This window comes from Rissa tridactyla, chromosome 7 (genome assembly GCF_028500815.1).
Source record: "Rissa tridactyla isolate bRisTri1 chromosome 7, bRisTri1.patW.cur.20221130, whole genome shotgun sequence".
NCBI classification, from domain to species: Eukaryota; Metazoa; Chordata; class Aves; order Charadriiformes; family Laridae; genus Rissa; species Rissa tridactyla.
The window spans coordinates 11264420-11290591 of NC_071472.1; the positions used below are offsets into that span (position 1 = coordinate 11264420).

Consider the following 26172-nt stretch of genomic DNA (forward strand, 5'->3'; position numbering starts at 1 on the left):
GGAGAAGGATTAACCGTGTGTATCGCTGTATGTTGGTTTACGAATAACAAGATAAACAATTGAAATTGGATGATAAAAGAGCTATGTTTATGATCTCGTGTCTCCTAGTGTTGTCTTTAGGAAAATGGTGTTTCAAGAAGAAAATAGGACAAGAAAGTATTCATGTGAAATAACAGTTGTATTATTTTTATATTGTACTTGTCAATTTTTTCGGATGACGGGAGCTTGTTAATTGAGAAGTACAGTAAAATCTTGCTAATTCGCTGACGGCTAATCAGAGCATCCGATAGGTTTTTACCTCCCCGATGGTCTCTTCCCCACCTCTCTGCAATGGTCTAAAACGTACTGTAGCGAGGTCTCATATTAGTGATACTGTACTGCTTCGCCCAAGTATACTGCAGAATCTCTATCAGTATACTGGGAGGTAGAAGAAGTATTGAGAACTAAATTACAGTTGTCAAAATAAATGAACAAAGTACATTTTGTGATGTGACATCCTTGCTTTTATTGCCTGCTTCACTATTTTCGAAATTGTCATTTGTAAAGGGTTTCTAAGGCATTGCTGCGAATTATTGGGGTTCTACTGTAACTTTTGGAGTTTATTCTAAAGTATTCATGTTCTCCTATGGAAGCTTTCCACCTGGACAGATACCTTATATTCCATGCTTGTTCAGAATATTTTTATAGTATTTGTATCATATGTAGTAACTATTTGAAATGAACCAGAATATTTGGATGACACTCTGAATTTTGCAGCATTGGATTACTTTCTGTATGTATATTTGCTAACTAAATTTTCTTGGCTTTGAGAGCTTTGATTTTTATTCTTCTTTGCTCGCTTGTTTTAATACCATTACAAATCGCTGGGAAAATCCTAATACTCCTGGGAATCCGTTTGGAAATTTTAACAGGCAGAAATATGCTTCTGCAGTCGGTACCAGTACACATGTGAACTTTCAAATTACGTGGTTGGTACTGAAGCAAATGAATAATGTTAGAGTTTCCTTGTGTTAAACGTTTTGCTAAAATGAAGCCTTGTAACTTTGAAAGTTCATTCAACTTTGGGAAATGCATGTTTATGTTAGGCATGTAATGCATTTAGCTGAAACTCACTTTGCAAAGGGCAAGTACTAGGAAAGTATTACTGCTAATGGAAAAACATGTCTTTAAGTTAAAATCTAAACTTTCGTTCAGTTTTAATTTGCTTTGTGTCAGGGAAATAAATTTATAGTCGCTTTTGCTCTACTCGGCATATGAAACCTTACGTTTCCTTTTTAAAATGACATCTTTTGGTAGGAAACACAAACTGAGGCAAGCAAACATTTCTAAGAGTTGTTTCTTGCTTTCCTTAATCCAATGGATGGAAAGGTAATATTGTGTAAACAACATTATTTTATTTTTTTATGCAATATCATGCTGTAAATATGATTTATCAAATAAGGATGTACCTATGATTGAATCTTTGATTCTGCACAGCTAGAGTTTATATATAAATATAAATGTGTCTTGACAATCAAGGACTTATGTCAGTCTTCCTTTATGACGTTTCTTATTGTTATGCATTCCATTTGTTTGACTTGAGTATTTGTATTGTCTGTAAAGTATGTAATGTTTTTATAGCTTGTTTAAAAAACAAACAAAAAAAGCCTGTAAATACATACGGACTGTTGACAGTACCGCTCTGTTGGGAGGCATATGATGATGTACTGTTTGTAAGCAATAATACACAACAGCCCTAACTTTACAAGTAGCATAAGGATAAGTTCCAAAAATACCTTTGGGAGTTAATAGCCTTGTTTGAGTTAATGAATATTCTCAATATTTTTTTTTTTTTATAAATAAATTCAAACGTCCTCCTGCTGGAGTATATAACGTTGTTTACACAGCACAATTTCAGTCACAGAGGGGACAGTCTTTAGACGTATGGCTTCATCCGTACACACTTTGAGTAGGACCTGAATGGCTTGGCTGCACTTCTGCGAGACGAGGAAGCCTGCGAAAGTCGAATAGCTCTGTCTCTAAAGGATGAGAGATACTATTCTGCTTCTGTGCTGATTCCTGACAATTCCTCTACTTAAATTTGGAGTCTTTAAGTCTTGATGCTGGACTGCTGAGACTTGGGCCTCCAGTAGAAAGGAGTAGTTCTTATTTCATATGCAGATAAACGGGGAACTTACAAGTCACGTCTTCATTCGAGTTGCGTATTTTTTCAAATTATGAGCTATGAGGTGATGAGATGGGTTTATTCCGATAAACTAAACGTCAAACTTATAGTTTGAATTGAAAAGGTATTAGACTGTACAGAGCAGCATAACTATTTGAACAGTCATCACTGCTTTAGAAGCCCCCACCCCCAATTTATAAATGTATATGACCTACATTTTATAGGAAAAAAAATGTTTTTAAATGCTAGTCATTTATATAATACGTGCTTTGAAGGATTTGCTAGTCCACTTCTGTCACTTTTAGTACACTGGTATCTTTTATATGTAATGTATGCTTTTTATTATTATTATTATTATTATTACTATTATTATTATTGTAGTAAAGCATTTCAGTAGGAGGATTTTTGCAACAGTCTGAGGGGTTGAAATTTTCATTGTCAGAAATGAATTATACTGGACTTTGTCTGTCTGGTCTTGTCTTTCTTTTAATGCTGTCTGGAAGGGAACTTGGTATTCAATAAAGCAAGTGACCTCCTTTTATTTTGAAGGCATACTATGTAGTGCTGAATTGGATCTGGAGATACGATGAATTTGAAGACAGAGAAATTAGTACAAAATCTAGTGTACAGAAGAAATTGTGTTATGAAAAGCCTGATGATATATATATATATATATATAGTGGAACACTGTTACGGTGCGTTTTCTGATATAGTGTTATTTTCCTGAAGTCCATATGCCTTCTTTGTATTTCAATTAATAATAATAATAAAAAAAATTAATCCTTATAGATAAATTTAGGAGAATAGGTTTATTTCAATGATTATACAGTATTTCTTTATCCTACAACATCTATTCCGTCCCTTTATTACCAGACAAAAGACCATAACCTGAATTTCATGAGTAAAAGTATGTATATAGGTGAGAGATGGTTTTGTAGGAACCTGAAAAGTACGGATTTGTATATTCCTTACGTTTCTGACAGAAATCAGTACATCAGTCTTTCTTTATTCCTGTGAAATGAGGAATTTCCTGATACCAAGAGTGTGTGGGTTTGTGTGTGTGTGAGTGGCTGTGGGGGGGGGGCGCGTGTAGGTACATGAAAGACGCTTAGGTCTCATGGCAAAAATGACGCAAGTATAAAAAGATTTAACGTAGTTCAACACATCAGTTAACATTTAATGTGTAAAAGAAACATTTAAATTTCATAATTCAAAAAAAGACAAAAATAGTTTTGCAGGAAACAAAACTATTTGGATAGCAGGCTTGACCAAATGAAATTTTTCTTTTTGGTTAAACTTGATATATTTTAAATGATTCTATTTCTGCCTTTATTTCTGCCCTAAAAGCAACTTAAAATATTTTGGGAGTTACTCTTCCTGTTCATTTGACTGTGAGTGTAATTTATATCATGGTTTACAAAATGTGGCATGAAGGATTGGATTGTTTTATCTGTATAATACAGTGAAAGATTGCTTTTTTTTTTTTTTTACATAATCATGGTGAATGGTATTGTATTCTTAGGATTGATTTATTCATTAAGTGACTTAATGAGTTTCATCACTTTTGACATTATTGTTTTCTTAATGGTTAACTTAGTCTTTTGGGGTTTATAACACCCTTCTATGTATTGTGATACTAAGGGAAGTTATGTTTTTGCTTTATTTTTAATTAAACTAATAGTTTGATAATTTATATTTGCAAATGATGCATTTTAAATGTGGTCACTTGCTGTTTGAAAAATAAAAATATAGAATACTGTTTTATGAATAGACTTAGCAGTATTTTTCATGTTAGATAATTTCAAACAAAATCTTTTTTTTAATGAGACAGATGAAGGCACGTAGAGATACGTATCGTTCTGCAAGAACTCAAGTGGATACCTCCGACAATTAAATGAAATATTTAAATATTTGATTTGAGACATATAAAACTTACTTGGGTTTTCTTCCCCTTTGGATATCCTTCTTGCCTCTGTTGATTATAGGAAAACAGAATCTCTGACCTTAATTTTAATCCTGGACTTCTTAGAAGATTGCACTGGAATCACTTTAATAGAAGCACCTAGCGTTAGACCAGCTTTCGTGATCTTGTTTACACTAGAGGGAATTTATTCAGTGCCAGCAACTCTTCGTGCAAATGAGAATCAGGACTTTGCTTTAATCTCAGTTGCAAGAAAAGTGAACTTTACTACTCAAATTTTCAGTCTATTGGCTAACAATGTGCCGTGTGTGCGCTACAGCGTTTCGTAGCCTGGGTAGTATGGAGTATTTAATATGTAACACAGATTTTTTTTTTTTTTAATCGTTGAAGCAAATATGTAAAAAACATTGAAGATCAAAGCATTTATGCACTTAACAAACCCAGAAATGTGCCCTGTAGCATTAATTACTGATAATTTAGTTTTCTCGCCTTTATTTATTCGTGTGTTAAACACGTTGTTTTCCCTGAATCTTTTGGTAGCATCGCTCCTGATAAAGGCTTGATTTTTGTGAAATGCGTGGCTCTCTTGATTTCACTTCGTGTAAGAACAAGCTTTGTGTAAGAAAATGTTGAAAGTCGCACGATGCCTTTTGAAGAGAAGAAAAATAATCTGGTGAAATTCTGCGCTAAAACTCGAGCCGTGATGAGCTGAGCGCTGCAGCAAGCGCGGGCTGGGTCTGGGATGCCGGTGGCTCCTGCCTGGTGGGTGCAGCCCCCGTCCTGGAGCCCGCAGTGTCACTACTTGGGTGTTCTCCACCTCGGGGAGCCCCCTCTGGGCAGCGGTGGCTGCAGGAGAGGAGCTTCTCGGCTGGCTTCAGCCTAAGCCCCTTCTGAAGATGCTGAAGGCAAGTTGAGTGATGCTGCGTGGTGGCAGAGAAAGGGCTCTCATGAGGTTTGCTCTAGCGTCCTCCCCAGGGGACGGCAGCCCCACGGGGATGGCCAGGCGCAGCCGCGGGGCAGTGACATGGAAACGGCACAGACGGTTCTGCAGGGACTCTCTGAAACTGTCCTTAGGAGGGCTGCCCGTCCTCGGTGCCTCTCAGCTGTGCGAGGCCACCGTCCCTGCTGTCCCTGGCGTACCGCTGACCTGTGGAGTGGATGCAGCTACATCACTTGATGTGACTTGGTTTCGCTGTTGCTCTCGTGTGTGTGTTTTGGTGTTGTTTTTCAAAATAGCCTATCAAGAACTTAACGTGGCGCGTTAACGTCCAGCCAGTATAGTAACTACTTTTAATGGTTTCATGTTTAATAGTTTTTAGAATGTGGGTGCGCTTTGCAGTATGCCTGAGTAAGCATTGTCTGCGTACTCGGCCGCTCTGCTTGTCTTTAGTTTTGTTATGTTTGCTTACATTAGTTATACTGATTTTTATTTGTTTTAATTATGGGGTGGAAATAAGAAATCAAAGCTGATAGTTTCTGCTTATTGACTTCACTATTTGACAATTTTAATCATGAAACTGATGCTGAAAATAAGACATTTTCCAATGTTTTGATGTTAAAGCAGTTGCCAGAACCTACATTTTGTGTTGAGTGAGAAAAATAATCCATTGAATTAGCCTTTGCTTCCCCCCCCCCCCCCCCAGGAGAAGGAAATAGTTTTCTGTTAAAATGATTGGTTATTTGTTTGTTTAGAGGGTTGGGAAAAAAATATCTCTCTCCGAAATTAATATCTTTCTTGCACTGCACAGGAGAAACTGTTTTGTAGCTCCAGAATGGGCAGCAGTTTATGAAAGCAGAGAGATTTGGAGGTGGGTTGGCTTAGGGAGGTGGTCTGGAGAAGTGTCGTGGTTCGGGCTTCTGCCTTGCGCTTGCCGAATCAACAGAAGATAGTTTCCTATAGAATATTGTTTGCTCTTTTGTCTGCTTTAGTTGCCAAGATACGGAGTTTAAAGAAGAGAGCTTTCCACTGGAAGGGGGTTAGAAGGGAGCCGGCGTGTGCTGTCCTTTCAGGAGCCAGCAGCCCTGCCCTGGTGGCTCAGGTAAGTCGCCTCCTCCGTGGTGAAGTCGCCTCCTCCGTGGTGTCCTTCCCTTTCACGTCAGGGCTGGTCTCCGGGTTCCTAACAGCCCTGCTGCAGCAACTACTCTCCCTTCTCAATTTCAAAGGCATACACATACGAGTCACTGGCAGAAATGAAATACGATGATTTGGTGAGGTTCCATCTTAAAATGTGCGTGCGTATCTTTTGCGGTCCAGCCAGCTGCATCGCTTTTGCCGATGTCTGCAGCCACGCGCGTCATGCAAAAAGCATGGGATCCTGTTCCTCCCCCCGTTATTTGTACTTACCTCTGGATGTTTGCGGGGTGCACAAGTCACTGCTGGTTTCTCCGCTTGGAGTCCATCTCCCTGGGCACCTTTTCCACTTGGAGTCCATCTCCTGTCTGACGCAGGAGAGGAAAGGCACGTTGCTGCCTGCTAAGTGTACGCTCCTGCCTGCTGGTAGCAAAGCGGCTTGGCTCATTTTTGGCCAGCGGCTGCACCTGTCAAGCCTCTCGGCTGGAAATGTGGGTGCTTAGTCCCAAACCGAGCTTTGTGCTGGTACCTTTGGCATAGGACGGTGCGTTGGCAGTAGCTGCCTTCGTTTAGAGGAGGTGATGCCTTCTCAGCTGCGCAGCCCGAGAGAGGTAAGCTGGCCCAGCTGTGCCACTGAATACAGGTTATTTTCACTCTTATTTGCGTATATGTGTTTTTTCTCATGGTCAGGTCTTATCGTTGGTGCCATTGCAGAGAGGCCGAAGTAACAGAGCTTTTGTAACTGCTGTTGGATTGAAAGCACTAGCCGGGCCTTAGTGAAACCAAGAGGATTCCGTTATTTTAGCAGTGTAACTCATAAAAACAAATACTTCTGTGTTGTAAGATGAGTAACGACTGTTGAAGATGTAGAATTTTTCCACTCTGAAAGCTCTTCAGGAGCTTTCTGTCTTGTCACAAGATAGACTGAGTCACGAGAGGTGATAAAGTGACGACTACGAGTGCTGGGAATATGTTCAGGGTAATCGCAAGGTAATCTTGACCCTGCAGTAATGCCCGAGAACACGGCAGAGGATCTCGTCGGAAGCTCAAAGGATGACTTGTTTGTTTTCTCTCAAGTCCTGTGTTTTCTTCCATTCGTCTTGCCAGTTCCTGAAATCGTCTTTGTTATAAAGCTAATTAGAGACAGAACAGCCTAAGAAAGTGACAGCTCGGAAAGACGGATAAGCGAGTGCAAGGGTACGACTGCGCCAAAGCGATGTTTTCCTCCAAAACAGGAATTGGAAAGGAGGGGTTTCTTGAGGGCGGTATTTGTTAACTTAAAGGAAAGCGTCAGATCAAGGTAAGGAGGATGATCAGGCCCCTGGTCAAACGCGTAGCGAGAGTGGGGGATGTTGCAGCTGCTTGAAAATGAGCCCTGAGGACAGCGTGAGCCCCCCCGTCGGGTGCAGAAACGCGCTTTGGCAGCGCTGGCTCTCACGGAGCCCCTCTTCTTGCCTGAAACTCCATTTTCAGGGATTGAAACAAGGATGTTGTTTGTGGTGATGCTCAGGTATCGCACTGATCACTGCTGTTACCACGCACTGAACAAAATCGGGTAAAATGCACTTTAAAAGCAAAGTGTTTTGCAGTGTACAGCTATGAGTGAACTCGAATAGAAAAAGGCTGGCTCTTCGTTTCGTCTGGGAACATACTCTTTACGTGTAATGGCCCGTCTTGCTGTTGATCTAGGGTTTGTCTGTAGGCCATTAAGCGATGTGAATAGCTAAATCGTGCAGCTTATTCACAGTTTGTGCTGTGCGCGTACACAGAAATCGGCTTGTGTATTGCTGTGTTAGGAAAGACGGGTATGTTTGGCAACTGAAGATGATCACGATGAGGTCTGTGTGATAATTAACATCCATTGTACTGAGAACCAGTCCTTCCCTTGCTCAGACCTGTGGATGTTCCAAATTCACATCTTCTCTTGCCGACCCACCTCTGTGCTGCTACTTTCCCTGTTTCTGGGGGCCACGTTTGTATCTTTGACACCCCTGTATTTTTCCCTTTACCTGTTTTTATCCCACGTAACCTTTTGTCACCTCCCGCACTCTCTTAAATCCATCTCCTGGAGCTGTTTCCTGGATCTCCAGACTCCATCCCCTGGAGAAGTTTCCACCGAGCGACACCATATGGATTATCAGAAGTCTTCTCAAATCACAGTTCAGGATGCCTGATATTCAGGTCTGTCAGGTTTCGGATGCTCCGACAGTCCTGAGGACCTACGTAGCTTGAGGGGAAGGATTCCTGCTGGTCTCTGGAACTCGCAGCATCCATTGCTAGCCCTAAAAGCCCTCAAGAATTGGACTTTGATACAAGAATTTTAGCTTTTAGTTGTATTTTTCCCCCCCTTTTCCTCCCAGCAGAGATAAGGTACTCAGCATAAAGAGAGAGAATTTTTAATTAGACCTTTTAAAAGACTTTCTTAAATGGTTTGCGATGGTTTTCCTTGAGGGTGGTGCAGACCTCGGAGCGGTGCGGAGGAAGGCTCATGTGAACACAGCGGTGGCTGAGCCAGCTGTGAGTCACGCAGCCCTCCCGAGCGCGCGCTGGGGGAATTTGTACCATTCCACATCATCGCATATTTGGTGTGAGTAATCTCAGTGAGAGCCGCTTCTCTTGCGTTCCGGGTACCTCTTTATTTCCAAAGCCTGTTCTTTACAGAAAGCGAGCCGCTTTGCACGTGACGGCCGCTTGCTGATTGCCCTTGGAGAAGCGACAGTGTGTGTCAGTCTACGGTTTCGCTCGCATGCTGAGTATGGAAAAGCCACGTGCTCCTCGGGAACACAGGCAGCTCCGCTGCCGGAGCGCTGCCGGCTGGATTCGTTTGCCAAGAAGGAAAATGTTCAAAATTGGCCATGACTTAAGTAGGAGCAGACGGAGACCAACACCGAGTGCTCCTGAAAGGGCTTTTTAACAGCAGCGCTTGGTGATTTTAATGTGTCGGTGTGGTCCTTGAAAATACCTTTTGCTGGATTTCTGTGGTCCTTATTTCCAGCGGGGAGGTAGGATTTTTCCCACAGTCAGTGGGAAAATAGTCAGTGGGGGGGGGTGGTGGTGGCACCTGCCCCAGGGGACTCCTTCAGCGCTTGCTTAGCGTGCACACGCACGTGTAGGGGTGGACGTGGCCGCAGGCAAGGCACAGGGCTCGCTCCTCGGGCAATTAGTGACTCCTCACCAGTTCTGCAACAAATCAAAGCTATTATTTCAGATTTTGCCCCGGCCCTCAAGCTGAGAGAATCTGGCTCAACCTGTTCCCTGGTAGTCGTAAAGAGCGTCCTCTTCGAAGGGAGCCGGAGGAGAGCTGCTGAAATAGTCCAGGAATGGGATATCTCAGGGAGAAATTTCCTCAAGTTAGGCTTCATCCTCCTTGGAGAAGTCGCCTATCTTCTCTGCGCTCTTGCTTTCCTTTTCTGCTGCTCGCCTGTCTTTGCTGTTTTAAGAGTAAAGGCTCATTTACACTTTGCCTCTGGAAAATCAAAGCGGGTTCTCTGGATTACATGGATGTCTTGTATGGATACTTTACTGAAAATTTAAAAGGCCCTAACTCATTCTGCCTTACTGGCAGTAATTTTGGAAGTAACAGAAGTCAGGGAATGCTATTCAAGCTCCAAGGAAGGGTGTCTGGCTTTAGATTGAATCCTGTTTACATTGAGACTATCCAAAATTTCCTGCCTTTAATTCAGGTGGAGCTCTGCCTGGGCAGGGTCACGGGATGCCATGGCAGCCCTGTACAGGGAAGTTCCGCCGAAGTGAGTTCCTACTGAAACCAGGTTGTAACCGCTCCCGTCCGGAATTGACATCCTGTTTCCCTGTTGTTGGCAGCCTTCCCTCCAGCTATGAATTCTATTATTTAATAGTTTATTTTTTGTCAGGCTCCTGAGATTTTCAGACTCGGTGGAAGCCGGCTCCTAACCCCTCATTAGCTGGGTTTCCTCCGTTTAGCGCCGTGCGTGCCGCTGCCAATCCCTTTGGCACTGCCACCTCGCAGAAAAGATGGAAGAAATCACCGTGGAAAAGTGGAAACTGGAAAAAAAAAAAACCAAAACCAAAAACCCAAAACACCGAGTGGATAGAAGGCGGCAGGTGGGCCGGGGGCTCCACTCGGGGGGGGGCCGGAACACCCTGTGGATGCCCGCCCGGGCGGGGGGGCGGCGGTGCCCGGGCAGACGTGGCAGCGCCGGGGCCGTCCCGCCGCGGGAGGCGGCGCCGCGGGGGAGCGGGACGGGGGCGGCGGGGACGGAGGGAGGGAGGGACCGGGAGCCGCAGGTGAGTCGGGACGGGGCGGAGGGGGTACCCGCAGCCCCCCGCCCCACACGACGGGGCCGGGCTGGGGAAGGGGGGGACGAGTCCGGGGGCAGCGCAGGTGGCACCTTGCTTTGCTTTGCTTTGCTTTGCCCCCGGCTCCCTCCGCTGCGGTGGCTCGCTCGGCGGGGGGGGGGGGGGGAAGGGGAAGGGGGGGGGAGGAACGAGGGAAAGTAAAGGTAGAACATTAAAACGGGGGAGGAAGAACAAAAAGAGGGGAAGAAAAAAAAAGAAGGTAAAAGAAAAAAGAAAGGCAAATAAAGGGGGGGGCAAAAAAAAAAAAGGGCAGGGAAAAAGGCAAAAAAAAAAAAAAAGGAAAAAGTAGCAAAAAAATGGGAAGCAAAAAAAGCAGGAAAAAAGAGACAAAAGTAAAGCAGAAAAGGCAAAAATAAGAATAGCAAAAAAAAAAAAGCAAGCAAAACAAGCAGGAAAAAAAGACAAAGCAAAAAAGGGCAAAAATAAGAGTAGCAAAAAAAGGAAAGCAAAAAAAGGAAAGCAAAAAAAGCAGAAAAAAGGGCAAAAGTAAAGTTAAAAAAAGGGGGTGGGGGAGAATAGCAAAAGAAGGACAAAAAAAGTAAAAAAAATGCAAAAAAAGAAGGAAAGCAAAAACAAAAAAAAAGAAAAAAGTCAAAAGAAAAGCAAAAATGGCATTTAAAAAAAAAAGAAACAAAAAAAGGGCAAAAGCACCAAAAAAAAAAAAAAAAGGAGAAAGTGAAAAAAAGAGAGAGGAAGAAAATAAAAGGCAGAGGGAGCAGCTCTCAGGCTCTCGCAGCGCTTTCCGGGAAGGGGGGGGCGCAGCCCCGCGGTGGCGATGGGCCGGGCCGGGCCGGGAGCCCCCAGCGGGGCCGGTGCCCGATCCCGATCCCGGTGCCGGTCCCGCCGCCGCGGGCCCAGGCACGGAGGTGTCGGCAGCGCCGCGGCCTCTGCCAAACCGAAGCCGCCTGAGCGCACCGGGAAATGGAAGGTGCCGGGTGAGCCCGGGCTCGCTTCCCGCCTCCCGCGTTCCGCGGCGGTACTTTGGCAGCAGAGACACGTAAAAGCAAGAGGCGGGTGATCGTCCGGGCTGTGGCGGTAAAGGAATGCCTGGGAATAGCCGGGCGCGGCGTTACCGTCCTTGCGCGGATCGCTGCTTTATTTCCCTTTAACTCCCGCCTTCCTCGGGGTCCCCTAAATTAGGTGTTTTTAAGAACTTGACCTGGAGAGGAGTTGAGGGGATTTATTAAAACTAAAGCGCTGTTGGCTGCTGGGTCCCTTGAGGGAGGGAGGCTTGGAAGTGCCTCCTCTGGCAGGGACCGAGGCTTCGGAGGTGGTGGGACCACACGCAGTTGCGCTGGGGAAGGCGTCCACCTCTCCTCTTTAAAGTCAGCCAGCTGTTGAGTAGCTCAGAGCAGCGGCGCTTAGCTCAGAAACGGCTTTAATGTGACGATTAATAAAATATTATTGCCTTGAAAGGATGCGGAGGGGGGGGCGGAAATTTCATCTCTAGGAGCCTGGTTTTGTAATTAAATAAAGAAGTGTCGCAGGAAAAGGAGACGAGCCTTTGTAACGTTTCTGCGCGGAGGTGCGCTAATGCTGCTCTTCTGCTCTCTCGAGCGCTAAATGGGATGGGAAGATTAAAGCAACCATTCTTTAATTTATAGGCTGGTTAGTGTCTTTGGCAGAAACTTTAGGAAAAGTAATATCAATTAACTTTTGAGTTAGAGGCTCGCTTATATTAGAGGAAAACTGTGCTTGTTTGGTTTCTTTTGGTAGACTGGCGTGTATAGCAGAAAAAGCTTCTGCTGGGTTGGTGACCCAGATAGATAATATGTCCGCAAAATATCTCCGTGTTATGCAGCGACTTGGAAACCACGCTGCGCCGCTAACCTGCTGCCTGGGATGAGGGGAAGGCTCCCGCCCCCAGGAATTCCCACTTACGCACCCTAAATTGCAAAAAGACATGGGTCGGGACGTGGCTGGACGGGCAGCGTCCCTCCTGGCATGTGTTTGTTCAGCTCTGGCCTCGGCGCTGTGCACCCCTTGCGGTGTTTGCTTCGGTCACCTCGTAGGGCCCAATGCGTCCATACGTTGAGGAGGGATGTAAACAGTTGCAGGGTTGAGTAATGAGGTATGAGGCGGTTGGAGACGCCGCAGAGGAGCGATAGCGGAGAGGCAATTTCCTGCGATTGCGGAGGAGAAAGCTCTTACGCCGAGGCGAGCAGGAGCAGGGCTACGCGGGAAGAGGACAGGCCAGGAGAGGGGTTTTAACGCTGAGAAAAAGGAAGAAAAAATGTGAGATGAGGGGGTTGAAATGTCCAGGAGGGTAATGTTTCCTGCAAGGTGAGCTCCGGGTGTGAAATCCGCGCGTGGAGCCCTTCTCTCTGCGTTTCGCAAGTTTCGGATTGATGATACGGGTGCGTCAAACCTGCCCGTGGGCACTGACCGGGCGGCTGTGGCCACCCTGAGCTGCGGCAGGGGGTCGGGGCCATCTCCTTCTGGGGTCCCTCGGTGGAGCCGTTTGGGTGAGCCGGGGGCTGCAGCCTCTTCCCACATCCAGCTGGAACCGCTGGTAAAGACAGGAGTTTGGATGGCAACAGTGAATCCTTTACTGAGTGAAATCTCTGGCAAGGGAGGAATCTTAGGAGAATATGGCTATTCAATTGCAATCTCGTTTCATGTCGTGTATTTTCTTCCCCCTTTTTTTTTATTATTACTATGGCTATTTCCATAAAAACATGAGCTTTGTTTCTTTAGAGTTCGTCTACTCCTGCTGCTTTTGCCCTGCTTGAAGCCCCAGTCTCCCCATTTGTGGTATTGCGGGGGGTTATTTGCTGCAAAAAGAGGGGAGGGAAGCAGCAGGGAATCAATGAACTCGTACGGCTTTGGTGCTGCTTAACCGGCCACGTGGAGGGGGCGAAGAAAAACCTCCCGTGCTGGGCATTGTACCCCAGCTGCAGGAGACCTGAAACACGGTGGTGGAGCCGCGGCAGCACTGGTTAGTTATTATTGGGTATTTAAAAGCAGAATAATGGAGGCAGAATGGTGAAAGGGCTGATCTGGGAGCTGGGGTTCAGGCCCTGATGGGGAAATTCTGAGTCACCCAAAGTGGTTTCTCTATGTCCCTGTGAAATAGGAAAAGCACACTTCTGCTGGTTATCATGTCTTTGTAGCTTGCAAGCTTGAGGAGTCAAGAGATTCCTACACTGTGCCCATGGTAAATTTAGTCTGTGGTCTCAACTAAGGTGTCCAGCCACTGGTACAAGCCATGGGTGACCATGGTTGGTTCTTATAAGCACGTGAGGTTGCCTGGCTAGGAAACTGTTGGACCCAGGAGAGCCAACGATGCAGCCAAACTGCCCTCTCCCCAGCTGTGGAGCACGTCTTGCTCCTCTCTGGCTGCAGCCCTCTTTGTCTTACCTGGGTATAGTGTAGCTGTGCTGAGGAATGGCCAGAAAGGCTCTGTTGGCAGTCGGCGTAGGAGACTGTGGGCAACTCGTTGATGGCCATCACAAATGGCCACCAATGTGGCCACAATGTGGCTAAGAGCATCAGGAATGCAGAGTGTAGGTCTGTGGTGGTGGACACCTTCAACTGTTCCAGTTCCATCTCTGGGTCGTGATGGAAGAGGGACAGAGTGGGGTAACAGGTTGCTTGGTATGGAAAGTCTTACATTGTCAGGACTCCGGTCTGCAAGAGGTACATCTGAAGGGGGTATGGTCAAGGCTGTGATGTGATTAGTGGTGCTGGGAGCTAAATACTCCATACGTCCCATGTCACCGGAGCACGGAATGAAATTAACGGGTGCCAGATTTAAAACCAGCGAGAGGAAATACTTTCCCCAGAGAGCACACCATAAAGCTGTGGAGCTAGCACTGCAGGATGCTGGGGACAACAGGGGTGTGGATACCTGGTTCAAAAAAGGCCAAGAAGGGCCCTTAAATGTTGGGCTGTGTATTGGGTTTGCGTGTCAAGGTTTTGGTAGCAGGGAGCTACAGGGGTGGCTTCTGTGAGAAGCTGCTAGAAGCTTTCCCCATGTCCGATAGAGCCAATGCCAGCCGGCTCCAAGATGGACCCACCGATGGCCAAGGCCGAGCCCGTCAGCGTCAGTGGTAGTGCCTCTGGGATAACATAGTTAAGAAGGGAAAAATCCACCCTGCGTGACAGCAATTGCAGCTGGAGAAGAGGAGTGAGAATATGTGAGAGCAACAACTCTGCAGACACCAAGGTCAGTGGAGAAGGAGGGGGAGGAGGTGCTCCAGGCACCAGAGCAGAGATTCCCCTGCAGCCCATGGTGAAGACTGTGCTGAAGACCATGGTGAGGCAGACTGTCCCCCTGCAGCCCAGGGAGGTTACAGGTGGAGCAGATATCCACTGTCAGCCTGTGGAGGACCCCACACCAGAGCAGGTGGATGCCCAAAGGAGGCTGGGACCCCATGGGAAGCCCACGCTGGAGCAGGTTTACTGGCAGGACTTGTGACCCTGTGGGGCACCCACCCTGGAGCAGTCTTTCCTGAAGGACTGCACTCCATGGAAGGACTCGTGTTCGAGAAGTTCATGGAGAACTGTCTCCTGTGGGTGGGATCCCACACTGGAGCAGGGAAGAATGTGAGGAATGCCCCCCCCCGACGAGAAGAAGCATCAGATGAACCCCCATTCCCCATCTCCCTGTGCCGCGCGGGGGGAGGAGGTAGAGAATTTGGGAGCGAAGTTGAGCCTGGGAAGAAGGAGGGGGCAGGGGGAAGGTGTTTTTAAGGTTTAGTTTTTATTTCTCATTACCCTACTCTGATTGGATTGGTAATTAATTACATTAATTTCACCAAGTCACGTCTGTTTTGCCCATGATGGTAACTGCTGAGGGATCTCCCTGTCCTTATCTCAACCCACGAGCCTTTCGTTACGTTTTCTCTCCCCGTCCAGCTGAGGAGAGGGGTGATAGAGTAGCTTTGGTGGGCACCTGGTGTCCAGCCAGGGTCACCCCACCACAGGCCGATGACAGAGCCTGTGCCGCGGGCAGGCTGGGGGCGGGCGCGGGGGGAGCATTGCTCTCTGCTTGCTCTGCTGTCGCTCTGTGGTTCAGCATCTGCTAAGAGCCGCTCTCGGCTCCGTCTAGGTAATAGCCTTCTGCTTCTGCAGACTAAGAAAGCAACAGCAGTGTCTTCTGTCTTTCCTGCTTTCACAGTAAGTGCATTAAAATCATGAATCTTCTACAACGGAGGATCCAGCACCGCAGGAATTTGACCGAGGAGAACAGCTGACCTCCTGCTGGGATCAGCCTCGCCTGTTGCGGTGTTAGAGCGGTGCATTGGGCAGGTGGAGGCAAGGCGAAGGATACGATGTTCAGCCTGAATGGTGCCAGAAGTGAGGGATATGTCCAAGAGCTGTTCCACGAGGAAGCACAGCAGGTATGTTGGAGAGCCATTTCCCTTCAGAGCCAAAGTTTCCATCGCCAGTGGTCTCTGCACCTCCTCCTGGTCACCTCTGTGGCAGGTAAACAGGACTGGAGTAACAAGACCACCCTTCTTTCTGCTACTTAAACCTGAGGGACTTTATTTAGAAAGGGAAAGAGGGGACTTGGTTTCCAGAGTTGCAATGGGAAAGCTGCAGTTTCCCTGGAGTTTCAGCTCTCGGTTCCAGAACCTCTGAAATTCACTGGAGCCCTGAGTACCAGAGTCCCGTGTCTCCTCTAGAAACATGCTGTCCTGATCCCCAGATCTGTGGAAGGTGACTGTGTGGGATGAGTAGGCCATCTTAACCTACTCTGTCAGTCCCAGCTGGTCCAGCCTGGTTTGTCATCCCATCTAAGAGACTTCTCCAGTGCACTGAGGATCCTGCTTGTCTCGGTGGGGTGCTTGGCAGGGACAGAAGGAGAAGCACAATGTATAGGTGCAGGCTCCGGAAAGGACCCCTTGAATGGTGTTTTTGGTTCATGTTACAACAACAACAATGGGGTTAATTTGCTGACCGTGAGTAGGATTCTGTTGTGCTTATCCTACAAGAATATAAACAGGGTATTACAGGGAACCCGCTCTTCCAGGGCTCAGGGATCCCAGCAGCTCTGCTGCCCCTTCATCTTAGAGACAACTTGCAGCAAAGTGATGTCAGCAGCTGTTGGTGGCCATCCCACTGTTGGTGGTGGGCTGCTGCACCACTTCTGCAGCCTGTTTGTGAAGCACAAGAGGTAAAACCAAAAGCTTTGCTTTCCTCTAGGTATCTCAAACGCAGACCAAGCCCTGGTGGAAGATCCAGCTGTTTGTGTGGGAGCCGGTGCTTTTTGGAACGTGGGATGGTGTCTTCACCTCCTGCATGATCAACATTTTTGGAGTGGTTCTTTTCCTGAGGACGGGATGGCTCGTGGTGAGTGAGCGCTGACTTGGTTGAATGTGTGAATAGGCATTTTTCTCCTCATCTCCTTACCTTGTGTCTCCCAGGTGGTTTTGGATTCTTTGCTGCTCATAGTAGGCAGTGAGCTGGTTATGTCCTCTGGTATTTTGTAGCATTTCAAAAAGTTTCACTAAAATGGAAAGCTGAAGTGGTCTTTGTAAGTGGTTTCCTATTTTAGCTTTAGGAAAGAAAAAGGAAAACACAACAACGGACCTTGACAATGACCAGGGACACCCGTGTGTGGTATTGTTGGGATGAAATAACTGTTTTTCAGGTAAAGCATATTGCCACAGTTACAGCTACTCAGCCATCTTCCCAACCCCACTGAAGCAGGTCTCTTCCAAAATGTCAATATTGGAATCCCCGACGTCTTGAATGGGGATCCTTGGTCAGGCGAAAATGTCATTGCTATCAAAGGGACTTCCACTTGTGGATCCAGAATAGTATCTCACCCAGGGTCAGAGCCTGGAAGAGCGTCTCTGCTCCCCTCCCGATGCAAAATGTTGTATCGTCCCATAACGTTTCCCCTTAGAAGAAGGAAAGCTCCAGCAGGGATGGGTGGGAATTTGAGCTTTGGGCAGAGTTCGTGTCACAGGCACGGTGGACGTCTTCCAAAAGGAGCAGGAAGCCACTTGCACTCTCTATTGAAAATGGCTTTGCTGGAGGCTTTGAGGGGAGCTGCAGTCGTGGTGGAGAAGTCGGGATGATTTTCCTAGCTCCCTTTTCCTCATGATCTTATTTCTTCCATGTCTCTTTTGAAAGCAAGTTACTGCTGGAGTGAACACAAATACAAATAAAGCCAGTAAATAAAAGAAAAACTGAAGCAGATGGGAGCGAGCATAAAAGGGAAGGGAGGAGAAGTCGGGGTTGGCAGAGAGCTCCCCTGGCAGAGGAGAGTCATGTTGAGCCGTTCGCAGAGTCAGGCTTTAGCTATAGATTTCCAGAGCAGGGGCTGGTGGAGCTTTGCAATTCCAGGGGACCCTAATGTTGCCGAAAGGTTCAGGGCTGTGGTAAGGCTGCACTAACCCCCTCCAGCAGGAGTGCATAGATAGGCATCAGTGTCTAATGGGGGCTTTTTCTTCCCACTTTCTCTGCTTCCTATTGCTGCTGTGAGTCCAGCCCTCCTCCCTGGTCTTCGTGTTAACCCTTTCTCCTGCGGGAACCACTGGATTGTGCATTAACTAGCTGCTGCCATAGCCTGGTGCCACCAGCAGATTCTGGGAAAGCCCAAAGCTGATGTGTATGTTTGCGTGTGTGTGTGCGCTTTTTTCTTTTTTTTTTCCTTTTTTTTTTTTTTAACTGAAGCGTGTCGTATTTATTAACCCTTTTAACCTGAGTGTAAGCTGCTGAAGAAAAAGACCAATTGTCCTTTTAAAGAAGGAGTGTGGGGTTGTAGCGGTCTGTGGTGCTGACCCAGCCAGCAGCTGCGTTCGTAGCAAACCTTGGCTCCGTTCCCTACTGACCAGATAAAGCCCCTGTCAAAGGCAGCGGGATGCTGAACCAAAATAGGATTTTATGATGATAGCAACATCCTGCGTATGTTTCTGTTGTTTCACAAAAAAAAGAGAGAAGGAAAAAAAATAAAAAATCTGGGATTTCAACCAACCCCAAAGCTGAGAAGCAGCCTTTTAGGGCTGGGGATAAACAAAGCCCATGAAGGCTAGCGCGACCTCAGCAATGAGCATTGCAGGAGCAAGGTTGGAAAGGAGGGATGTGGACATGGCCTGTAATCTGAGTCAGGGCAGGGGAAGGGAAGCCAGACGTTAACGAAGCGCTGGGCACCGGAGGAGATTTCTGGCCGTGCAGTTGGAATCGCTGCGTGCCGGGCTGAGCCAGTCGTCAGCAGGGGAAGGCGGGCTGGAGCACGAGGGAAAACTTTTGACCCTGGAAAATAAATCACAGCCGCACGCGAGAGGGTTGGAAGGTCCCGAGCTCAGAAGAGGTGCTTGAATGCTTTTGGAGGTACTGAGCGCCTTCGCTTTCTGAAAATCCGACCTAAATGGCAAACGGAACCCTCAAAAATAGGGGTGATGCTGGTCATTAAAGCTGCCAACAGGGACCTGCAGCTGGGTCTGTTCAAAGGGTTTTGCTCCTCATCCCCAGTGGGACCATGGCTGGTGCAGCAGCTCCTCCCAGGGCCCCCCCTCCTCCCTGAGCAGAAATGAGTTCTCTTCTCCTCGGGGCTGAATCCTCTGCACAAAACTCCCCCGAGTACAGGGAGGGCGAGAGCCGCCTGCCACGGGGCATACGTGCCGCCAGTAAGGCCCAGCGTGCGCTGGCTTTTGAGAGCGTTATTTATCTTCCGTGCCACGTTGCCTTTGGGGTTTTGTTCTTTGGCATCTCATTGTCTGGGAGGATCAGAGCTTTTAGAGGTAAATGTTCTGAAAAATTAAAATGTGAGCTTGATGCTGTTAATAAATCAGCTGTCGCAAATCCCAGAGGTTCAATTTTGAACCTACTTTTTGTTATGAAAGGTTTTTGTTTGTTTGTTTCGTTTTTTTTTTTTTTTTAAAGCATTTCATTCTAAAACGTGCAGATAGGCAGTGATCCCCTGCCCACAGTGGCTGAATCATTGTTTGACATCATTCTTTTCAAACCAGAGGACAAAAAACAGTGATTCATGCAGGAGCCCAGTGACGGCGCAGAACCTGCTCATGCAAAGGTCTGTCCAGCCCCAGGATGAGGCAGGTCTTCAAAGAGGTGCTAACAGGAACTATAAATTAGGCAATCAGTTACATTAATTAGATAAGTAGGGATGTGCGTGTGGTTTAATCTGTAATGACTCCAGATTCTTTGATCACTAGTGACCAGAAAGTGGATACGTCCTTTTTCTGTCTCAATGGAGTTGGCATGATTTGATCTTTATTTGATTTATATTTTTTTTTTCATTGCAGGGAAACACTGGCATTGTAGTGGGCATGTTTCTGGTGTCTTTTGTCATCCTGGTTGCCCTGGTGACAGTCTTATCTGGAATTGGGGTGTGTGAGAAGTGCAGCTTCGGAAGTGGAGGCGTTTACTTCATGATTTCTACTGTCCTTGGAGGTCGAGTAGGGGGGACCATTGGCCTCCTTTATATTTTTGGCCAGGTAATTAAAAAAAAAAAAAAGTTATTTAAAGAAAATTTAGAAAGTTTGCAATGCAGATATTAATCTTGTGCTTTCGTGTGGCCGGAGGTAATTCTCTAAGTAAAATCTGAGTGGTGCTCCGGTGTGCTGGGCAGCATGGGAGAGCATCACGGGCAGCATTCAGCCCCGCTCTGCTGCCCAAGAGCAAGCCTGTGCATGGCCATATGCCTCCTGGCATGGGTCACAACGGGGTGTCTCAACAAGTGAACCATGCAGGACATGCCCTCCCATCCCAAATTATCCCCATAGCCAGGACATGCCCTTGCTGGTGAGACATTTGACTTAAACCGGAGTCGGAGAGGCTGTGGTGGCCACCTGAAGCACAGCGAGCGGCTGTGGGCTGGCAGGTTGGCCTTGGTGTGCTCCCTGTGCCCTCGGGGACTGGGCAAGCCTTGGCTGCTTCTCCGGGGGAGCCAGCAGAAGTGGAGCTGGTATGGGAAGAGAGCTGGGCAGCGGTAAGGCCAACAGCTAATTGACTTCTTGAGATCCCAGAGTCTCAATTCTGGGTTTTCTGAAAGGCCCCAAGGAGCTGTCGTGGTGGTGGAGCACCGAAATACGCAAGTAGTAAACAGAAGGAACGGAAACTAATCTCTTAAACCTGCAGTAACTTAACCCCCTCCCCCCCATAAAGATGTTATGAACAGTATAAAATGTGGTGAGCAGAGAAACATTTTTATTGAGGTTTGTTTTTAACTGACTGGCTTGCAGCAATCTCCGAAAACCCTTAAAAACCCCCAAACCAAAAATAATCCCCTCTTCTCCTTTCACTCCAGATTAAAAGCAAGTGTCCATAAAATGCAAACTGAACACTGTTACAAGCCAAGATATGGAAATGGGCCACACATGAGAATCCTTCCTGTCATATTTTCCACTCTGGCTCTCCGAGCGGACCCCGTCTGGGAAAGCAATCAGGTTGCAGCCTGTCCTGAGGGTCGTAAAAGTCAGGCTGTGGCCCACCCCCCCCCCCGGCCCCTGCCTCGGCATCCTGTGGGGGCTGCGGGGTGGGAGCTGGCAGCTCGCTCAGGAACGCTTTGCCCGCTCCCGAAAGCTGATGCCTTTCCCTTCTCGTTGTCCATGCTTTCTGCCTGACGTGCTTTGCGCCAGCTGCGGGCTGCTCCCCCGCTACGAGATGCTCGTGTAACCTCCGTCACGACGCGAGTCCAGCCAGAAGTGGGGGTATTCCCCGTTCCCTGATCTGACTGGGGCAAGTGGGGAATGACCGGCAACATGCTGCTGATGCCCTCAGAGATGAGAGGTGGCTCAGTGCCCTGGGGCTGCTGCAGAGATGGGCTCCTCCTGCATCAGCCAAGGTGAGCTGAGACCCGGTTGGGCTTTGGTGTCCTCCTGGGATGCTCCTGAGGAGAGGCTTAATCAAATTGCCCTAAATAACGCAGCACATGTCTGCTAGGTCCTACGGAGACCGACGGGTGTTTGGTCACCACAGCTCTAACCATGAGGCCAAGGTTTGGTGCTTTTCTCTGCAGTCTCCTTTCCTGGAGTGGTTTGCAGTAGGACCTGTCTGTGCAAGCAGAGGTTTTCCCGGGTCCAGCCCTAAAATCCCAAAAGCAAAGATAGTGGCAGCGCTTGTCTGGGTGTTGAGAATCAATTATGTTCCTTGCCCAGCAAAGTGTGTGGTTTACAAAGGCTCGTAAGGGACTGGTTTCTGCAAATTTCAGCCTAGAACTCAGTGCAGCTGTGTGCCCCGACCTGGTTTGCCAGGGATCACAGAGTCACAGAATGGTTGGGGCTGGAAGGGACCTCTGGAGATCAACTCGTCCAACCCCCCTGCCAGAGCAGGGTCACCCAGAGCAGGTTGCCCAGGAACGTGTCCAGGCGGGTTTTGAATGTCTCCGTAGTTGGAGACTCCACCATCTCTCTGGGCAGCCTGTGCCAGTGCTCTGCCACCCTCAAAGTAAAGAAGTTCCTCCTCATGTTTAGGTAGAACTTCCTATGCTGAAGTTTGTGCCCATTACCCCTTGTCCTGTTGCTGGGCATCACTGAAAAGAGCCTGGCCCCATCCTCCTGACACCCACCCTTTAAGTATTTATAAGTGTTGATAAGATCCCCCCTCAGTCGTCTTTTTTCCAGACTAAAAAGACCCAAATCCCTCAGCCTTTCTTCATAAGAGAGGTGTTCCAGTCCCCTCATCATCTTTGGAGCCCTAATGCCAGGCGCTGGAAAGGCTTGTTGCTGAAATGGCAGCTAGTGGGACCCTCTGGAGGGAAACGTGCTGGTATTTAGGCTTGCTGCCCGGCAGTGGGCTCGGGGGCTGCAGATGTCCCATCCTGTAGACTCCAGGCCACCCCAGGCAGAGTGTGTCCTGCCCTGCAGCGAGAGAAACCAGCGGCTTTCCCAGGAGCTCCGGGGCCACGGCTCGCACACTGCGCTCTCCTCAAAAGTGCAGGCTCCCTTTCAGCAACGGGATGGGGAGCCGGTGAGACACCAGACTTTATATCCAAACTAAACACCGAGTTAAAAATAACCCCTGGGAGGCAACAAAGGGGGAAGCAAACTGCCGTTCTTCGGGCAGGTGTTGAACGGGGACCCTTTCCTTCAGGGAAACAGAAGAAGGGAAGAAACTTAAGTGGTTGACTCATCCTTTTCTCCCGCGAAGAAGCCAGTGTGGTTTCTCCTGGAGCGTTAATGGAGGGTAAATTTTAAAGCCAGTGAAGTGTTGCTGGGCTGCTGGCCCTAGTGCCCAGCCTTCTCTCTTTCCCCGGGCAGCAGGTATGCTGCCCTGGCAGCGTGCCGTCTCACAGCAGTAAGGCTCAGTCCCTCTAGGCCAGAGTAACATTAAAGATTGTAATGTGACAGCGAATGTCTGTCTGTCTGAACAGAAACACCCACCCCAGCCCGGCGTGGGGGGGCTGCAGATGGGCATCCCTTCTTCTCCTGCGGGGCTCTCACAGAGCTCTCTCCTTCAGTGCGTTGCAGGGGCCATGTACATCACTGGCTTTGCGGAGTCCATCGCGGATGTCCTGAGCCTCAGCAACATCTGGGTGGTGCGCGGGATCTCCCTGGCTGTCCTGCTGGGCCTGCTGGGCATCAACCTGGCCGGGGTGAAGTGGATCATCAGGCTCCAGCTCCTGCTGCTCTTCCTGCTGGCCGTCTCGACGCTGGACTTCGTCATCGGGTCCTTTACACACCTTGATCCGGGTAAAACTGGGGGTTCATCACGGTGGGGTCAGGAGGCGTTAATTCCTTGGGGTTTTCTCCTTAGGTGTCTTTGTGAAGTTACACGTCTGGGCAGAGGTAGACTTCAGCGCTTCCAGACATGTCCTTGTCCTTTGCCTTTTAGAGGCAACCCATAATTTTGCAAGGAGTAAGCGCTTCCGGAGCGTGACTGAGGATGGCTCACTAATTTGGGTGTTTAACCTCAGGAATCGAGCTCTCGGTGTGTGCGCTTGTTATACTTGTCTTGCACTCGGAGGTTTTCTAACGAGAGCGGCTGCGTTTGTGGTCGCTGTTTGTGGCCTTCTGCTGTCCAGCTCTGCATTGAGCATTGTGCCCACGAAAACAGAGGATTGTGACTTGGCATTAAGGAGATCTTCTCCCCAGAGACCCCTGAGGTCACGCAGAGCCTGGCTGTGGTGAGAAGGGCTGCCTGCGCTGGCCCTGGGCTGCACACCCCTGGATTTGCTGCCCAGGGCCGTGTTGGGGAGCTGAGGAGGGAGCTGGGTGGGCTGGGGCAGGTGACTGCTGGGGTTTCAAGGAGCCGTGGGTGCAAGTCTGCCCCGTTAACCTTCCCCAGCCTTGACTTCAGCCTGCAGCGGCGGCTCCAGCTTGGGCAAAGCCAAGGTTCGGGGCTCCCATCTGCAGCCCTGTTTGCACCCCGAGTCCCCTTCCCGTCCCTCTGTCCTCATCCCGAGAGCGTTGGCAGGGAAACACATCTCAAGACACGTGGAGTTGCGGTGGAAGGGGTCCATGAGTGCTGCAGCCGCAGCTCCAGCAATAACGAAGTGTAATTAGCTGAGTAAACAGAAGGTGTCACCTTCTTCTTGGCTTCCCCTGTGTCCAGCAGCACCTTAGGGGGTTGCACGGGACCTGCTAAAGTTGGTTTAAAGGAAAGATCTTCGGTTTTGATTTAGTTAGGATTCAGCTGCCAAGTCGGGCAGCAGGAGGTAAGTCGTGTAGGTGTTCGTAGTGCCGATGGCGCGGCTGTCTTTTCACACTGCTGCTGTTTTGTGCTGCTGGTACGGTGTAGAAGGACGGTGGGGTCAGGGCAGAAGCTGCTCCTCTCTCAGAGAGAGCCTTGGGGAAAAGCGTTTGCATTTTCTGTTTAGCGTGTACAAAATGCCCCAAATGGAAGCCGGCAAAAGTCTCAGCAGACACTTGGAAATGAGAACGAAGCGAGGACGGTTGTGCTTGGTGTGGCATGTTTTGCGGAGAAAGCAACTGACCTGCTCCAAACAGCTGCGTTTCATAGGAAGTTGTTTTCTAAAGGAAATGGAGGGGGGGGGGGGAGAGTTTGCATTTTGGTTGTGCTCTGAGGATACCTTTAACGTCGACCTAGAGACCTTTCTAATAGTAGACAGAAAATGAATGCTTGGAGTGAGAGCTGGTGGTAGGAAAGTGAACATGGGACTGGAAGGAGAGAGTAAGAGGAGAGGAATACGAACATCAGCAGAGGACATGCCCAAGTGGAGGTCAACGTAGTCATCTTTGATTTCCTCCATTGCTGAGCACTATCTCATTTTCTTCTGACAGAAAATAGAGAAAGGAAGGGAAACAAGGTGACTGAGCACTGCAGATGCTGCAGGTTAGCTGTGCCTGGCTGAAGAGAGAAGGGTTTCCAATGGGTTGGGCTGATGGTGGCCAGATTGAAGCCCCAAACGCCAGTACCCCAGAGCAGCATTGCCCGTACTGTGGGACCTACGGTGGGGACCATACCCCGACCCTAAGGCTGGCTGGGGAGAGCTGTGGGTTTCTCTGCTTTTACAGACTGCTTCTGTGTGAGAGAACTGTTTCAAGCCCAGGCTGAACGGTTGGTTCCTCCCAAGTCCTGCATTTCCCCAGAAGGCCTCTGAGTGGTGTGTCAGCACCAACGCTGAGCGCCGGGCTTCAAGAAGCCTCCTCGCTCTGTCTTGCACTGCTTTCTGCAGGGCATGGATCATGGATGGATGCCTGTCTCTTGGGTGGGATTGCATCCGTCAGCAAAGCATCCCTCCGGCAAGGCAAGCGCAGGAGGGTGCGGGTGGGACTTGCAGGTGTCGGTGACGCCCCATCCTTTGAGAGTCGGCTGGTGGCAGTGGTGGGGTGCTGTGAATCAGAGCCCAGCACCTGGGGAAGCTTTTGAGACCGCTTTGAGATGGGCAGTCGACTGAGATATTAATTATCCTCAGCCTTGGGCAAAATACTGCATCTTCCATTCCGTTCTTCTGTTCTTGCCCGCTGTGCTTTAGCTGCATCCTTTCCCGCCCCGAGCACGGGTGATCCGCTCTCTGCAGCCATCGGAGCAGGCAGTTGCTTTGGGTCTGGTTCAGCGACTGAGATACGAAGGGCAGTGTGCAGGGAGAAGTGATTTTTGGGGACAGACCTGTGAGCTGGGAAGATTTCGGTTGACATCTTGCCTGGGTTGCTGCCTTGTTTTATGAGAGGTTTATGGGGTTTCAGTTCACAGCCTTGGGTCTCTGTCTCCGAACCTGTAAAATGGCCTTGTGCGAACATCCTGCCTTTCCTGTTCCTACCATGGCAGCCTTTTCCCTCACTTAACATTTCCAAGTGCTGCGCACATACCAAAGGACTGTGCATCTGCCAAGCAGCAGTTATTTGGATTTAAATAATCTCCAGGAATGCCTGTCCATCTTGAAGGTCTTAAACGGCTGTCTTTGTGTGGTTGCGCTGGGTGGAGTCCCCTGCTCTTCTCCCCATTCCCTCAGCTCACACCCAGGCACACACCAAATCGGATATTGTCCAAGCACTCACTCCCTTCCTGTGGTTTGCCTTTATTTTTAGTTTGAGGACGGAGCGTGTTTACACAAAAGGGGGCTTCTCGGCAGGGCTTCCCGCTGCTTTTTCTCCTTTTCTCTCCATTGCGGTGGCTCACTCCCGCTCCGAGAGCCGGCCGGGCTCCTGCAGCCCGGAGCTGGGGCTGGAGGATCTGAGCGGCTCCAGCGGACAGGGAATGCACTGGGTCCCTTGTCCAGATGCCGGTGACCCCGCTGAGAGTGCAGGCAGGGCTGCCTGCTGCTCCCTGCCAGGCTGCGGCGTCCCTCTGCCTGGCCCCGAG

The 26172-nt window shown here is 48.6% G+C and overlaps 1 protein-coding gene across 2 annotated transcripts in view; it reads left to right on the forward strand.

Moving 5' to 3' along the window:
• The first annotated feature begins 5923 nt into the window (after positions 1-5923).
• The window catches only part of SLC12A8 (solute carrier family 12 member 8), a 61044-nt gene continuing 40795 nt past the window's right edge, over positions 5924-26172 (forward strand). Inside the window, exons 1-5 of one of the 2 annotated variants that reach the window (XM_054209960.1) lie at positions 5924-6124; positions 15617-15839; positions 16645-16791; positions 19713-19904; positions 22868-23099. In XM_054209960.1, the coding sequence (XP_054065935.1) occupies positions 15771-15839; positions 16645-16791; positions 19713-19904; positions 22868-23099 (640 nt within the window). In that variant the 5' untranslated portion in view covers positions 5924-6124; positions 15617-15770. Of the gene's footprint in view, positions 6125-15616; positions 15840-16644; positions 16792-19712; positions 19905-20796; positions 20856-22867; positions 23100-26172 lie in introns of those variants that run through there. The other variant, XM_054209961.1, reaches the window with a different exon arrangement.